At 36.7% G+C, this 16,181-nt stretch overlaps 1 protein-coding gene across 3 annotated transcripts in view; it reads left to right on the plus strand.

The window, feature by feature from the left end:
• The window catches only part of MAP3K19 (mitogen-activated protein kinase kinase kinase 19), a 79,901-nt gene that overhangs the window by 35,561 nt on the left and 28,159 nt on the right, over positions 1–16,181 (plus strand). For all 3 annotated transcript variants that reach the window (XM_072613240.1, XM_072613238.1, XM_072613239.1), the window contains 2 exons: positions 9,181–9,265; positions 15,749–16,014. In XM_072613240.1, the coding sequence (XP_072469341.1) occupies positions 9,181–9,265; positions 15,749–16,014 (351 nt within the window). The remainder of the gene's footprint in view (positions 1–9,180; positions 9,266–15,748; positions 16,015–16,181) is intronic.

Genomic DNA, 16,181 nt, shown 5'->3' on the forward strand with positions numbered 1-16,181 from the left:
AGAATACATAGTGTTATCTTATGCATTCATCTTTTTGATTATTTATATTGTCCTGGACCATTTTCAAATGTATCCTGTTCACTCCAGTCCTCAAAAAATTTAGTGCAGTTCACAAACTATGCCCTCTATCTTTTCCCATCAGTTCACCTATAAACATCTTGGATGAGCTATTTATTCCAGATCCTTCAGATTTTTCTCAGAACATCTTTCTTCTGCTTCTGCCACTTCAGACAAATTGCCTCCATTTGTGTTCCCAAAAGCACGTTATTATGTAGATTTTTTTCTACTTTTGTCGTATTCATTCAGTATCTCCTTCACCACTTTCACTTGATCTGGGCCCTGACCAAGGACAAAAATTAATTTAGTCTTATTTAAAACCATAATATCTTTGGTTTTGAAGTGAGCTAAGTAGAATAAAGAAATCCTCTGATCAAGTAAAATCATAATAACTTTCAAAACCAAGTTCTCAAAGCTCGACTGTCTTACAAGGAACTTGTAAGGGGTTAATTGTCCAACTTAGAGATAATGTTTATGTCATTAACAGCCCTCTTTTAAATGCATTGATACTTCATTTGGTTTTCAACAGGTAAACTGTCACATACAGGTTATAATGCATAAAATAGCTTCATAAAGTCTTTTCTGGTGGACTTTTAAGTTCTGAAGATGACCTTTATGTAGGGCTTTAAAGTTTACAAAGCACTTATATGGAAGCTCATTTGATCCTCCCAACCCTGACAGGTGGGTGCTATAGGTATTCTTTTCCCCCATTATACAGCTGAGAAAAATGAGGCTTAGGAGAAGCTAAGTGATTTTGATAGAGTCACATAGTTAATACATGTCAGAGTCTGGATTTGAACCTAGGTTTCTCTTGACTTCAAGTCTACTCCTCTTTCTATGATACCATGGTACCTCTTGAGAAACTCAGATTTTGACCTAGGTAGGAAGATCGGGGTTTGAGTTCCAGTTCTACCACTACCAATTGTGCACACACAAATTACTTAACCTTGCTAATGTCCAGTTTCCTAGTCTGTAAAATAGGGACAAGTCTCAATAATTCAGCAAATTTCCAAGGCCATCTTCTGCTTGTCCCCACTCATAGTTCTGTTTTGTATGTGTTAATATTTGTCCATGTTGCTTCCCCTACTTGAAGACAGCAACTGTTTCACTTTTATTTTTGTATTCCCTGGTATGTTGCTTAGTACACAGTAGGCACTTAATATTAAGACATTTGTTGATTGATTCTTTGATTGACTTTGTGAGGGAAAAATGATCTCCTAAAATTGACTCAGCATGATTTTTTACCTGAAATTGTGATTTCAACAGTATGGAGGAACTCCTTGTGGAGCACTCCCTGTGTGTAATCTCCCTTCACAGATGCAGATAATTAGGTGTTACTGCAACTTAGATTTAGAGCACTGGCAGGGTCACTGAGAAGGCAATCACTTGCCCATGATCAGAGAGTATGTGACAGTCAGGTACTCAACCTAGGTCTTTCTAATTTTAAGGCTGCCTCTAATTACTATGCGTACTACCTCTTATCAATCAGGGAAGTTGACATGACTTGGAAAAGTAGAATTATGACATCTCAGAAAGAAAAGAAAAAGGAACAAAGAAAAGAAACATTGGGTAAGCTGCTTCTTTAAGACATTACAAACAGGGAGAGAAAGTGTGGCTCTCAGGAAAGTTCAGGACATCTATTAGTTTCAGATTTTCTCCTCAGTTATAAACTGTAGACAGTCCATGAACTTAAAGGTTACCTTTGGATCACTTAGATTAGGCTGACTTTAATAGCTAGACAGCATCTTCCTGGGCCTGAGCATACAATTTGTGAAAAAGGGAGGAGAGCAAAGATACCTTGCTTCAAACCTCAGGAAAAGGACATTTTAAAAATGAAAGTAGCTAAACTGGCTTCTACAACACCTATTTAATTCTATTTTATTAGATTAAGCCCTCTATTCATTTTTTTGAGGCAATTGGGATTAAGAGACTTTCCCTGGATCTCACACAGCTAGTAAATATCTGAGGCTGTATTTGAAGTCAGGTCCTCCTGACTTCAGGGCTGCTGCTCTATCCACTGTGCCACCTAGCTGCCCAAGGCCAACATTTTAGCTTGTTTTTGGATCCTAACGTTGTCATTCAGTGGGTATTGGCTATCCTTCTCAAATTTATGCCCTCTAGTGATTTCATGAGTGTGCACTTTATACTGTCATCCAAGTCACTGATAAAAATAACAGAGAAATAATTCATCCTTAGTACAGAGTGTCACTGGAGGCTGTGGAAGGAACTTACCTATAAGAAAAGCTGAAGTCTTGGAAACTTAGCCATACGTGGGCATGCAACTTATGCCACCAGCATTCTCAGGTCAATCAATTAACAGACATTCAGTAAGGGCCCACTATATGTGAGGAATTGTGCTAGTATCTGAGGATACAGACAAATAAAAGTTATTACCTTTAGGGATCTTTCTTTCTACTGGGGAAACAACATGTACCAACATGTTTATACAAAATAAATTCAGTAATTAATTCAATGACTATAAATTCAATTATAAATAAATTCAGTTATAAATTAAATGATTAATTATTGATGAGGAGACACTAGCTACTAAGGGGAGTAGAAAAGGGCACATAGAAGCTAGCATTTGAACTGAACTTTAAAAAGAGACAGAGGGGAGGAGGGAGTACATTCCAGGCATGACAGATGGGCTGTTCAAAAGCTTAAAGACTGAAGATGAGTGTCCTTTGTGAGGTCATTCCTACATCACCAAGTTGGACTCAACACAACCCAACTGATTGACCATCAAATAGAGGCTCAGCTCCTTGATTATTAAGTTATAATCATCTCTTCGTGGAGTCTTTCCCTATGATCTCCCACCCTATTTTACTCTCTAAATCCCAGTGATATTGAATCCTTGACTCCTTAAGTGACCTTCACTGTCCACTCTATAATCCCCATCCATCTCAACCCTACTCCTCCAAAGACCTCTCCACCCTCCCTTTCCATTGTGTCTTTTGGAATTCTTACTCACTCATAATGAACAATGTCCATTTGCTTTAGATCTTTCCTCTTCTTCCTCTTGTGCTCCTTCTTTCTTCTAACTCTCATTGAGACCTGACTCTTTCCTATTTGCCCTTGACTCTTCATCCTTCACTGTACTATCTGGTACTGGTTGCACCTTCTCTCATACCTTCAGACATACTGGTCCAGGAGAAGGGATTAGGAATGTACTACATTGCTATTTCTAAACTTTCCCTCTACCACTAGCAAGCAATGTTTCCTTTAAGGTTCACTTTATCCAAATTTATCACTCAACCTAGATTTAGGTCAAAATTTATTTATCAGCACCAGGTCATTCTCCCTCTTTTCACAAGGAATTCAATACCTGTCTTTCAGTTTTTTTGATACCACATTTGTTACTCTTAGATGAAGGGACCTTAATATGCGTGTGCATTTTTCTTTAATTACCCTTACCTCTCAGTTCCTTATTCTACTCAACTCTCATGACCTCTTCTTCTTCATCTCGGTGATACACAGGGCCATTTATACATCTGAACTCTCCATCATGCACGTGTATTCTACTTTCATGATCAAGAATTCTGAAATTCCTTTATCTGATCAATACATTCTATTATTTTATCTCTTTGCTTTATTTACTCCTAAATCTATTCTTCATTTTTAGTATGACCTACAATACTTCTAGCCTTCAGCAATTTCTCAGGTTATTACTTCTGCTCAGGTTTTACTGTCCTTTCCCATTTCAACTCTTTAGTTGACCTAAACTATACTCTAACCTTGAATGTTTTATTCCTTTTTATTTCTCTCTCCACTCAATTTTTGCCAAACTATGCATTATTTCCAATTTCCTTATTGGCTCCTACTAACATAATACCGAATGGAGGTAGAAAAAGTTATACAGCCACATGCTGACTGTATCCATGGCAGATTTCTGTTTCCTAATCTTAACTGGACCCCCACTGGAGCAAAGCAATTCTTTTATTCATCCTAATTGATTCTCTTTCCCAGTTCCAAATCCCTTTTCCAAATATTTTTCCTCCTGAAATCTCCCACACCAGTTCTTCTTCCACTCCCATAGCTCTTATACTTTGCTGAGAAAATAAAGGCCATTCACCATGAACTCCTTCTGTCTTTCCCTTTATTTCACAACTCCTTGGCATTATCACCCATTTTCTATTCATTTACTCCAGTGTTTTTTGAAATATAGACCCTTTCCTTGCCAATACCAGCTCCTCTAAATATACCCTTTATCTCATCCTCTCCCTTCTTCTTCAGACAACTGCCCTCATTCTCATCCTCTATCTCTATCTAAAATTCAGTCTCTTACCTATCTCTTGGTGCTTTCTCTGCTGCCTATAAACAGGGTCAAGTCTCTCCTATCCTTAAAAAACCCTAGCTAAACCTTAGAATCCCCACAAACTATCATTCTATTTCTCTTCCCTTTGTAAGCCAAATTCCTTGAAAATACTGTCTTCTCTCATTGGTTTCACTTCCTCTTACCTCACCTTCTAAGCCCGCTATACTCTGGTTTTCGATCTTATTACTCAACAGAACTAATCTTTCCAAAGTCACCAATGATCTTTTACTGCCCAAATCCAATGGCTTTTTAAAAATCTTCATTGTTCTTGACCTCTTTGAAACATTTGATGCATCTCCTTCTGGAAACGCTCTCCTTTCTGGAGCTTTGTGACATTCTTCTCTCTTGGCTCTTCTCCTGCTTGTCTGATAGATCTTCCTCTCTCTCTTTTGTGGGATCATCATCCAGATACTGCCCTCTTACTATATGTCTACCATAAGACTCTGTCCTTGGTCCCTTTTTCTTCTTTCTCTACACTGTCACTCTTGGTGATCTACTCAGTTTATATGGGTTTAATTACTTTCTCCTTCCTGATGTTTCCCAGATCTACATTTCCATTTGAGTTTCAATCCTATATCACCAACTGCTACTGGACATTTCAAACTGTATATGCTGGAGGCAATTCAAATTCAACATGAACAAAACTTCATTCACTATCTTTCCCCACAGACTGCCCCTTTTCTAAATTTGTCTCTCTGTCAAAGGCATCACCAAATTTCTAATCATCAAAGTTTGAAACTTCTGTGTCATCCTTGATTCCTCACCCTCAATCATGGTATGAATCCGCTTAGTTGCCAACTCTTGTTTCTATGTCCATATTTCTTGTGTTTGTCTCTTCCCTCCACTCACTTGGCCACTCCTTTCATCACCTCTTACTTGGACGATTACTGAAGGCTCAAATTACCAAGGTAGTCATGTGAGTCAAGAGAATGGGGTAAATATGACAGATGTCGTGAAGGTAGAATTGATAAGACTTTATTGTATATGAAGGGTGAGGAAGAGAGAGGGATCAAGGATAGTTATGAGATTTCAAATTTGAGTAACTGCAAGGATAGTGGCACTCTTGGAAAAATTAGAGAAGTTTAGAAGAGAAGCAAGTTTGGGGTGAAAGAAAATGAGTTCTGTTTTGGATATGTTGAATTTGAAATGTCTGTAGGACTTCCAGTTAAAAAATATTCAATAGGCAGTTGGGTATGTGGGACAGGGATTCAGGAGAGTGTCAAGAGCTGGATATATAGATCCAGGAACCATCAGAGATAATAATGGAACCCAGGGAACTGATGAGGTCACCATAAGAATGTGGGCCCAAAATGGATCATGTTAAGGGGCATGATCTGAATGGTGATCTGACAAAAGAAACAGAAAAGTGTTCAGATAAGTAAAAAAAAAAAAAAACAGAGAAAAATGACATAAAGCCCCAGAAAGGTGAGACTATCCAGAAAGTGTCCAACAGTGCCAAATGCTTCAGAGAGCTCAAGAAGAATGAAAATTGGGGAAAAGCCTTCAAATGTGGCAGATTCCTCTGAATCTGGTCCCCTACTTCATTTATTGGCAGGTATTTTCTCTCACTCTCCCTTATCTCACCCTAACAAGACCTCTGCATCCAGATTCCTTGTCCTATTTCCTATCTATACTTTCTCTTACCCTTTATGGATATACTGATCCAGCTGCCCTCTCCTGCATTAGTTCTTCCTCTACTAGTTTTCTGGATACCATTTGGTCCCCAGAAAAATACTGTGTGCACATGAATAGCAAATGCCCCATAAACTATCCCATGGTAGCACAACCTCAGCTCATGGTGCTCCACACCACTTGCTATAGTAGCTATTTGTAGATCATTGAAAGGGTAGAGGAGGGAGGTTGGAGAGGAGTCATATAAACTGAACTAATAATAACCCTGTGTGCAACGGTGTATTGATCTTTAAATGTCACTGACAGATTGCTTTTTTCACACCAAAACTGATAAGATTTGCAAACAGAAACTAGTGATCCATAAATGACTCTTTAAATAAATATCTATCTATAGCTCTATAGGTTAAAATGAATAGATGAAATCTTACTTGTGTGTTAACTCATCTCATTAATACATATTCATATGTATATGTATAGTCTATGAAGTATTAGTCTTGGAACTTAGTATCATGAGAATGGACATTTAGTTTATGTTATTTTTATTCTGAACTTCATAAAACATTGAAAAAAAGAGAAAATATTACCATATGCAAATGAAATAGAAAAATAGGATTATATGTGAAGATATAAATCTCTATTATGTATAACTTGCTTTTTAAAAAAGTACATAATTTTAATGTTACTTTAAGTTGTTGTTCTTAATAAGGGCTTCCTTCAGAACTTTCTCATGTCTTCTTCTGTACGTTAAAAATGCTTTGGTGACTCTTTTTTCTTTCTTTTCTTCTTTTTTTTTCCTCTCTTTGGGAACAACCCACCAAACAAGAAAAGAAAAGGATGATCCTTGTAACAGATAAGCATAATTAAGTAAAACAAATATATACACTGCCATGTCCAAAATGCATTTCTCAGGGAATGGACATTTCAAATTGGCTAAGAGACATCTCAAACTTGATAAACTAAAGCAGAACTCTTTAATTTTCTTCAAAATTCATCCCACATCCAAACTTCCCTATTTCTGTCAAAAGTAGGACCACCTTTCTAATTTCCCAGGTTTGTAACCTTTGTGTGATTTTTGACTCCTCATTTTCCTTCTTCCCACATATCCTTTCAGTTGCCAGTTCATGCCTTTTCTATTTCCAAAATATCTTTCAGCACCTACTGCTTATTTCCATTTACACAGCTACCACCTTAGTTCAGGCTTTCATCACCTTTCACCCAGCTTATAGGAAAAGTCTTCTAATTGGTTTCCCCATTCCAGCCCATCCTCCATACTGTTGCTGTGGGAGAAGGGAGGCTGGTGACTTGCACAGCCCTCCCTCACTCAAAACAAAGTCAAGTGCAAGTCATGTCATCGTTTCTCTGATGTCATGTTCTTCTTTGGCAACAAAGGATGAACACAACAACAAACATACAGTTGCTAGAGTGAATTTCCTTAAGTATATATCATTACTGTACTCAAGTAAACTCCTTTGTCTCTAGATGAAATAAAAATTCTTCTCTCCAGCTTTTTAAAGCCCTTTACAATATGGCCTTAGATTATCTTTCCAATCCTATTATACCTTACTCTTTTTCTATATGCTAGTCTTCCCAAATTGACCCTCTTTCTCTTCTTCATGCATGAGAGTCAATCCCCTATCTCTATGCTTTTGAATGGGCCATCTTCTATGTCTGGAATACATTCCTCACCTTTGCCTCTTAGCATTTCTCTCCTCCTTCAGGGTATAGCTCAAGTATCACCTTCCATCAGAGGCTCTTCTTGATCTTCACACCAGCCAGTATATTTTCTTTATAACTATCTCCTATTTAACTAGCTTTATTTTATTTTTTATCTATTCTATTGTTTTTATTCTTTTATATTTTATTGTATTATTTTTATATTTATTCTATACATACTGACATATGTACTTGCTGGTTCCCTCCATAGAATGTAAACTCTTTGAGAGAAGGTTTAAGATCTCTCTCAGTTTAGGGGTTATGCACAGTGACAAAATTATAGAAGCTTGAAGTATTGAAGAATCAATATTTAGTGATAAACCCTTGGAAAGGCAAAAAAAATTGAACTATTTTTATAGTAATGCCATTACTAGATAAATCTTCCTTTTGTGTTGCAAAATATTAGAAATATAAATAAACTTGAAATACTTTGAATAACAATGAGAAAGTAGAAACTAGGTGAGGCTTTTCTCATGGTATCACCTCACAACTTTTGATTTAAAAAATAGTACCTACCTTTACTATTTGATAGTAAAGGTAGAAATTCCTTTTGGAAACAAACTGTTGAGGAGGATAAGGATGTTGGATCACTTGAGCTTGGAATTGGAAGCTTGAATTACAGTGGGGCTAAAACCTATTGGGCATCTGTACTAAGTCCAATATCAATACGGCCAATCAGCCAATTAATAATTATTTATTATGGTGAGCTGCTTAGAGTGGAGTGCCACAAGGATGCTTAGGGAGGAGTGAACAGGCCCATGTTGGAAAAAACAGAATAGGTTTATGCTTCTGTGTCAATTAGTATTGGGATTTAGGCCGTGAGTATCCATGGGGAGATGTGGTCACCAAAAATGTTTCCTTGAGGGCAAAGACGTTTTTCTTTTTGTTTTTGTATCCCTGGTGCCTGGCACAATGCTTTGCCCAAAGGATTGTAGATTTACAACTAGAAAGGACCACAGAGGTTCTGGAGTTTAAATTGTTGAATAAAAAAAAATCTAAAGCCTTTAAGTGAGAATAATAGTTGTAACTCAATAATTGAAACAATAAACCATTGCAGTTTATTCATATAATTGTTCTGGTAAGCCGAGATAGCCAGAGAACATAGACAAGTGATTGAGATTTAGAAACAATCTTGAAGACTGGCACACAAATGAAAGTTAAACCACAATCCTCAGATACTGAGGAAATTCTCCAAATACAGTATATTTGGTTGTGTTTTTTTTAACTGAAGGACTTGGAAATTCACTTTATTTTCTACTCCAGCGCAAATTCTGAGGGTGGTCCTTCAAGACATTTAGAATGTATAACTTAGCTAGAATTTGTCTTTAAATCAATAGCATGCTGAATTAGAGTACTTGTCTAGTGATAATACTGTTACGCTATATGAAGAAAGATTAATTTGAACAATCAAGCGTATAATATTTTCCTATGTCTTTTCCCCATTGTCATTATGTGTTCTATAGGTGATGAAATTATCATTACTTTTCAAAGAGAAGACAACAGTCCCCAAGAAATGAGCCAAACTGACAGTGATTTTGAAGCACACAAGTAAGGAATACTTTTTGAAGTGTTAAATGGAATTTGCTAATCACCTTGTTATAATCATAGTCTCATTTTATGTCAAGTTGCATTTTTAGTTGTGTAATATACAATATTAGATTCAGTGTTTCCATGGCAGCACTTTCAAATCTTCTCTCACTTCAAGCCATTACTCTACCCACCCTTCTCAGCAGATGACCTCTTTTCCTTAACTATCAATTGGAAGCCCCCTTGTCTCCCCTTCTCCATACCTTTTGGAGCTATAACAAAAAGCTTATTTCCTATCATCCTCTATTCCTTTCCTTTAATTTCAAGGGATGATATAAGTCCCCTCCTTTTAAAACATCTTTTCTTGTTATTTAGTTGTTTTTCGGTTTGTGTCTGACTCTTTATGACCCCTTTTGGGGTTTTCTTGGCAAAGATATGGAAGTGGTTTCCCATTTCCTTCTCCAGCTCATTTTACAGATGAGGAAACTGAGACCCACAAGGTTATGTGACTTGCCCAAGGTCACACAGCTAGTAAGTGTCTGAGGCCAGATTTAAACTGAGGTCCTCCTGATTCCAGGCACAGTGCTCCATCCACTGAATCACCTTGCTGTCCCATTTTATTTTTTCATTCCTAGGATATTTATTGAAAGGATTATTTTTTAAAAGAAAATTTTTAGTTTTTAACATTCCCTTTCATAAGGTTTTGAGTTCCAAATTTTTTCTCACTCTCTCTTCTCACTCCTCCCTAAGACAGCAAGCAATAGGCTGTACATGTACAATCATATTAAACATATTTCCACATCAGTCATGTTGTGAAAGAAGAATCAAAACAAAAGGGAAATCCCACAAGAAAGAAAAAAGAGAGAGAGAAAATAGTATGTTTCAATCTGCATTCAGACTTCATGGGTCTTTCTCTGCATGTTGATAACATTTTCCATCATGACATTTTCCATTTTCCATCTTTTGGAATTATCTTAGATCATTGTATTGCTGAGAAGAGCTAAGTCTATCAAAGTTGATAATCCTACAATGTTGCTGTTACTGTGTAAAATGTTCTCCTGGTTCTGCTCATTTCACTTCTCATCAGTTCTTAAAGGTCTCTCCAGGTTTTTCTGAAATCTACCTACTCATCATTTCTTATAGCACAATAGTATTCCTTTACATTCATATACCACAGTTTGTTCAGTCATTCCCCAACTGATGGGCATCCCTGCAATTTCCAATTTTTTTTGCCACCACAAAAAGTAACTGACCGATTTTAAAACATTTAACCAATCTATTCATGCTTTTTATCTCATCTCCTCTTGTATTCTCTGGGTTCCTATGCCATCAGTCATTCTCACATTCTCATTTCTTGCTATCTGCTAGCTCCTTCTCACCAACTGCAAGCATGTTCTGATCTGTTCTCTTCTGAAAATACACCCCCCCACACACACAGAGGTTCCACTGATTCTGCTACCTCCTATGTCTTTTCTCCCCTTCCCCCTTTATGGCTATACTTCTAGAAGTCATAATCTACACTTTCCATTTCCACTTTCTCACTATCTAACCCTAGGATCCCATTAAACCCTGCAATCTGGCTTTCTTCTATTTGTCTAAAATTGCTCATTCTAGGGCCAGTGACTTCCTGGTTATCAAATCAAAATTTTCTCATTTCTCTCTTGCCTCTATCTTTTTTAGAGTATTTGACATTTTTAAGCACCCCTCCCTTGACACTGCTTTGTCCTAGTTCCCCTCCTACTTCTCTGAGTTACTATTCTCAGTCTTCTTCATTGTTCTTTTTATTCCACTATTCTCTTCGTGGTACCATCATCCCCCTAGTCACCCAGGATCAAAAACCTCAGAATTGTTCTTAATCCTTTCCTTTCCCTCATCTTGGTCCTTTTCTCTGTCCTATGCTACTCTCACATCTAATAATTGGTCCAAACCTATTGATTTTACCTTTGTTGTTTAATTTGAAATTCATGACCCACCACATTCCATTCAAATTTACTTTTCCAACATCATTTCATTGTGATCCCTTTGTCATACTTTACACTCCTACTTGTTGCCTGTTCTTGTCCTACTCGCCTCTACTTTTATACTTTTGGGCACATAATCCCCCACTCTTCAAAGGATTCCCTGCTTATTAACCTCAGTTGACATATTTCTTATCCCTTTTAAAATTTAAAAAATTATTTATTTTTAACATTATTTTCCTTTTAAATTTTGATTTCCAAATTCTCTCCCTCACAGCTACCCCCATTGCCATCCACTGAGAAGGCAAGCAATATAATATCCATTATACATGTGAAATCATGCAAAACATATTTCCATTTTGTCCATACATCACAAAAAAGCAAGAAAAAAGAAAATTATACTTCACTTTGCACTCAGAGTCCTCAATTCTCTCTCTGGAGGTGGATAGCTTTTTTCATTTTGAGTCCTTTGTAATTGCCTCAGATCATTGTATTAATCAGAGTAGCCAAGTCTTTCATAGTTGCTTGTTATTCCAGTATTGCTATTATTGTGCACAATAATCTCCTGGTTCTTCTCATTTGACTTTGCATCAGTTCATATAGGTCTTGCCATGTTTTTCTGAAATTATTCTCCTTATCAATTATCATTTCTCATTTCTCCATCATAGTTATATGCCAAAATTTCTTCAGCCATTCCTCAATTGATGAGTATCTCCTCAATTTCCACTTCTTTGCCACTGCAAAAAGAGTTGCTATAATTAGTTTTGTACATATATATCCTTTTCCTTTGATCTCTTTTAGGTACAGATCTAGTATTTTTGTTGCTGGGTCAATGGGTATGCACAGTTTTATAGCCCTTTGGATCTAGTTCCAAATTGTTCTCCAGTTTACAACTCCACAATGGTTTATTACTGAATCTGTTTTCCTCTTACCCCTTCCAGCATTTATTGTTTCTGATAGGTGTGAGGTGGCTCCTCAGAATTGTTTTAATTTGCCTTTCTCTAATAAATAGTGATTTAGAGCATTTTTAATGATCATAGATAGTTTTGATTTCTTCTGAAAACTATCTGTTTATATCTTTGACAATTTTTTCAATTAGAGAATGGCTCTTATTATTCTAACACTGATTAAGTTCTATAGTATATGTTTGAGAAATAAGGCCTTTATTAGAGAAACTTCATGTGAAAATTTTTGATATTACTTCGTTGTCTATGGTCTTCTTCATAAAAATGTAGTTTCCCTATCACTTTTAATTATATCTGTTTTTGCTTAGTCTTAGATCATGATCGCCAATCATGCTTTTTTTAGTTTAGCAAAAAGCATATTAGATTCTTTTGCATACCTTTATTTTAACTCTGTGTATGTCTTTCTTTTTCAAGTATGTCTCTTGTATATGTTGTAAACAACGTATTTTTGGCATCTGGTTTCTTCTCTATTCTGCTTCATACTTCCATTTTATGGGTGAGCACATCCCATTCACATTCACAGTTATGATTACTAACTGCATTTTTCCTATATCTCGTTTTCTTCTCTTTTTTCTCTGTCCCTCCTCAAATGTCTACCATTGCCTCCCATAATCTGTCCCATTATCATCCCCCTCCTTTCTCTTTTCCCCTTACCCTCCTATTTCTCTATTGGGTAAGTTACATTTCTGTACATAACTTATTTTTGTGTGTGTGTGTGTATGTGTATGTGTGTGTGTGTATATATATTTTTCTTTCTTTGAACCAACTTTCAAAGTTTTTTGAATTTTGAGAGTGAAGTTCAACCACTGCCCACCACCCCACACCCAGTTCCCTCTTCACTCTAAAATCTCTCCCTTGTATATCTCTTTCATGTGAGAAAATTTTCCTTATTCTACCTCTTCCTTCCCTGTTCTTTCAGTGTATCCCTTTTTCTCTCTCCCTCATTTTTTAAAAAGATCATCCCAACATCATTGACTCATTGTTGCACCCTCTTTCTATGTAGATATCTTCTAACAGTCCTATTAAAGTGAAAGTTCTAAGAAGTTATATGTATCATCTTCCCATGCAGGAATTTAAACAGTTTAACTTTATTGACATACATGATCATTCTTTCACATTTACCTTTTTATTCTTCTTGTGTTTGAATATCAAATTTTCCATTCAGTTCTGGTCTTTTCATCAGGAGTGCTTGAAAATCTTCTCTATCATTAAATATCCATTTTCCCCCCATGTCCTCTGATTCTTTAGTGTAGAAGCTGATAAATCATGTGTTATCCTTACTATGGCTCCACAATATTTGGATTGTTTCTTTCTGACTGCTTGTAATATTTTCTCTTTGACCTGGGAGCTCTGGAATTTGGTTATGATGTTCTTGGGAGTTTTCATTTTGGGATCTCTCTCAGAAAGTATGTGGTAGATTCTTTCCATTTCTATTTTACCTTCTGGATCAAATATGCTGGGCAGTTTTCCTTGATAATTTCTTGAAATATGATGTCTAGGCTCTTTCTTTTATCTTGGATTTTAGGCAGTACAATCATTATTAAATTATCCCTCCTCAATCTATTTTCCAGATCAGCTGTTTTTCCAATTTCTATGTTTTTATTCTTATGACTTTATTTTATTGTTTCTTGATGTCTTATGATGTCATTAATTTCCATTTGCCCAATTCTAATTTTTAAGGAATCATTTTCTTCAGTGGGATTTTGTACCTTTTTTTCATTAGACTAATTCTGTTTTTAAGTAGTTATTTTCTTCAGTGAATTGTGCATCCCCCTTTCCATTTGTCCTATTTTTCTTATTAATGAATTCTCTTCAGTGAATTTTTGTGCCTCTTTTACCATTAGGTCAATTCTGTTTCTTAAAGAGATGTTATATTTTTTCAGTATTTTTGTGCCTCTTTTACCAAGCTATTAATTATCTTTTCATAATTTTCTTGTATTTCCCTTATTTCTTTTGCCATTCCTCTACTATTCTTAACTCATTCTTTAATTCTTCCAGGAATTCTTGTTGAGCTTGGGTCCAATTAGCATTTTTTTCTTTGAGGCTTTTTTTGTAGGTTTTTTTTTTCACATTATTGTCTTTTTTGGGGTTTATGTCTTGGTCATCCCTGCCACTGTAGCAGTTTTTTATGGTCAAAATATTTTTGCTATTGTTGTTTGCTCATTTTTCCAGACTATTTCTTGACTTTGAAGTTTATGTTAAACTTGGGCTTTGTTTACCTTGGATGGGGAGGCACTGTTTCAAGCTTCAGACTTTTTCATGCTGCTATTTTTAGTGCTAGTTCTGGGATCTGCAAGCTGTTGGTTCCTCTAAGGTGGCGTGATCCTGGGAGAGATGTGGTCACTTCTCTCCTTTTCTACACTTTGATCTTTACCCAGGGAGGAATTCTGGTCTTTTACAGCCACAAACATTAGCATACCTTTTTGCCTTTTAACTGTGACCAGGGTCCTTGCTTCCTTGTGACCAACCCCCAACACTCTCTCTATTCTGGAACTACAACCCGGAAATTCATGTGGGCAATAGTTACCAATCAGTGCCAGCTGTACCCAATGTCATTAAAAGGTTCCCTGTAATCTCTTTTAGACCAGTTCAATTCACTTACTGTCTCTGGGCTGTGAGCTCTTGAAACTGCTCCTGTGGCTGCAGCCATCACTTGAGTGGGCTCTGAACAAGCTTCCATCCTGGTGTCACAGACTTCTGCTGACCTCCTAAGTTTTCTTAGTCTGGAAAAATGTCTCACCCTGACCTTTTGTTAACTCTGCTGCTCCAAAATTTGATTTGAGGGACTATTTTAAAGTTGTTTGCAGGGGAATGCTGAGAGAGTCATCTGGATTGTCTCTAGTTTGCCATCTTGGATCACCACTCCTCCCCCTTTTTTCTTATCCTTGAAAGCTAGTTCAAATCCATCTCTTTCTTGAAAACTTCTATGATTCCCTCAGGTAAGAGTAATCTTTTCCTCCCTGAATCTTACATTATAGTGATTTATCTGGCATTCATCTCTCTATTAGATTTTAAATATGAACAGTTCCATTTTTGACTTCAGAGGCATCTGGTGGCACTGTGGATAGAACCTGGGCTTGCAGTCAGGAAAATAAGTTCCAATCCTGCCTCAGACACTTAATAGTTGTGTGACCTTGGGCAAATCACTTGACCTCTATTTGCCTCAGTTTCTTCAACTATAAAACAAGGAAAATAATAGCACCTATCTCTCAGGATTGTTGTAAGGATTAAATGAGATAATGTTTGTAAAAAATGCTTAACACACTGTCTGACACATAGTAGGTGCTATCTAAATGCTTATTCCTTTCCTCTCCCTCCCCTTTACATTTCTAGTGCCTAGCACCTTGGATTGTAGTTGAATTGAATTGAGAGGTTCTACTTTCCATGGCTTTCTCTAGCCAAGGTAGTCATTGGAACACATCACTGTTCACTTCCAGCCAGCAGCACAACCTGGACATGCTTCCCAATTTGCCAGTTACCTGGCCTCTATATGATAGATGCCCAAGCTAAAAACATCATTACATAGAAGACCTAGAAGATGGGGAGATAATTTCTGAATGAGGCTTTATTTTTCCTCTTAGTCAGACAACATCAATGCACAGAAAGTGGGCAAGTGAGCGCTCTACTTCTCTTCCAAATGAAGCTGAGATGGTAGAATTCCAAATGAGGCAACAGACTATGTTACCTTTCCTTGTCGAGAAAGAGGAAAGCTTGAAACAGCAGCATGGTGGTGACTTGGGTTTTCTGGTGCCAAGACATTGCTCAGAGCCTAATGTTTCCAAGTCTGCAATGGGTAAGAATACCTTCCACATTGTGAAGGCACAGCTTCAGCACACTAAAGCTAATGGTAAGTTTGATGATGTACCCGTTTCTAATATTTTCTTGATAATGTGACAAACAAGTTTACTTTCTGGGATATGTAGGCTACTTGAGTCTAAATAGCCTAGATATTTTTGCAAATATCATACAATGGATTCTTCTGAACAACCTTTCAAAATGTTTCAAATAAATCTA

Source organism: Notamacropus eugenii, chromosome 5 (assembly GCF_028372415.1).
Source record: "Notamacropus eugenii isolate mMacEug1 chromosome 5, mMacEug1.pri_v2, whole genome shotgun sequence".
Classification (NCBI taxonomy): Eukaryota; Metazoa; Chordata; class Mammalia; order Diprotodontia; family Macropodidae; genus Notamacropus; species Notamacropus eugenii.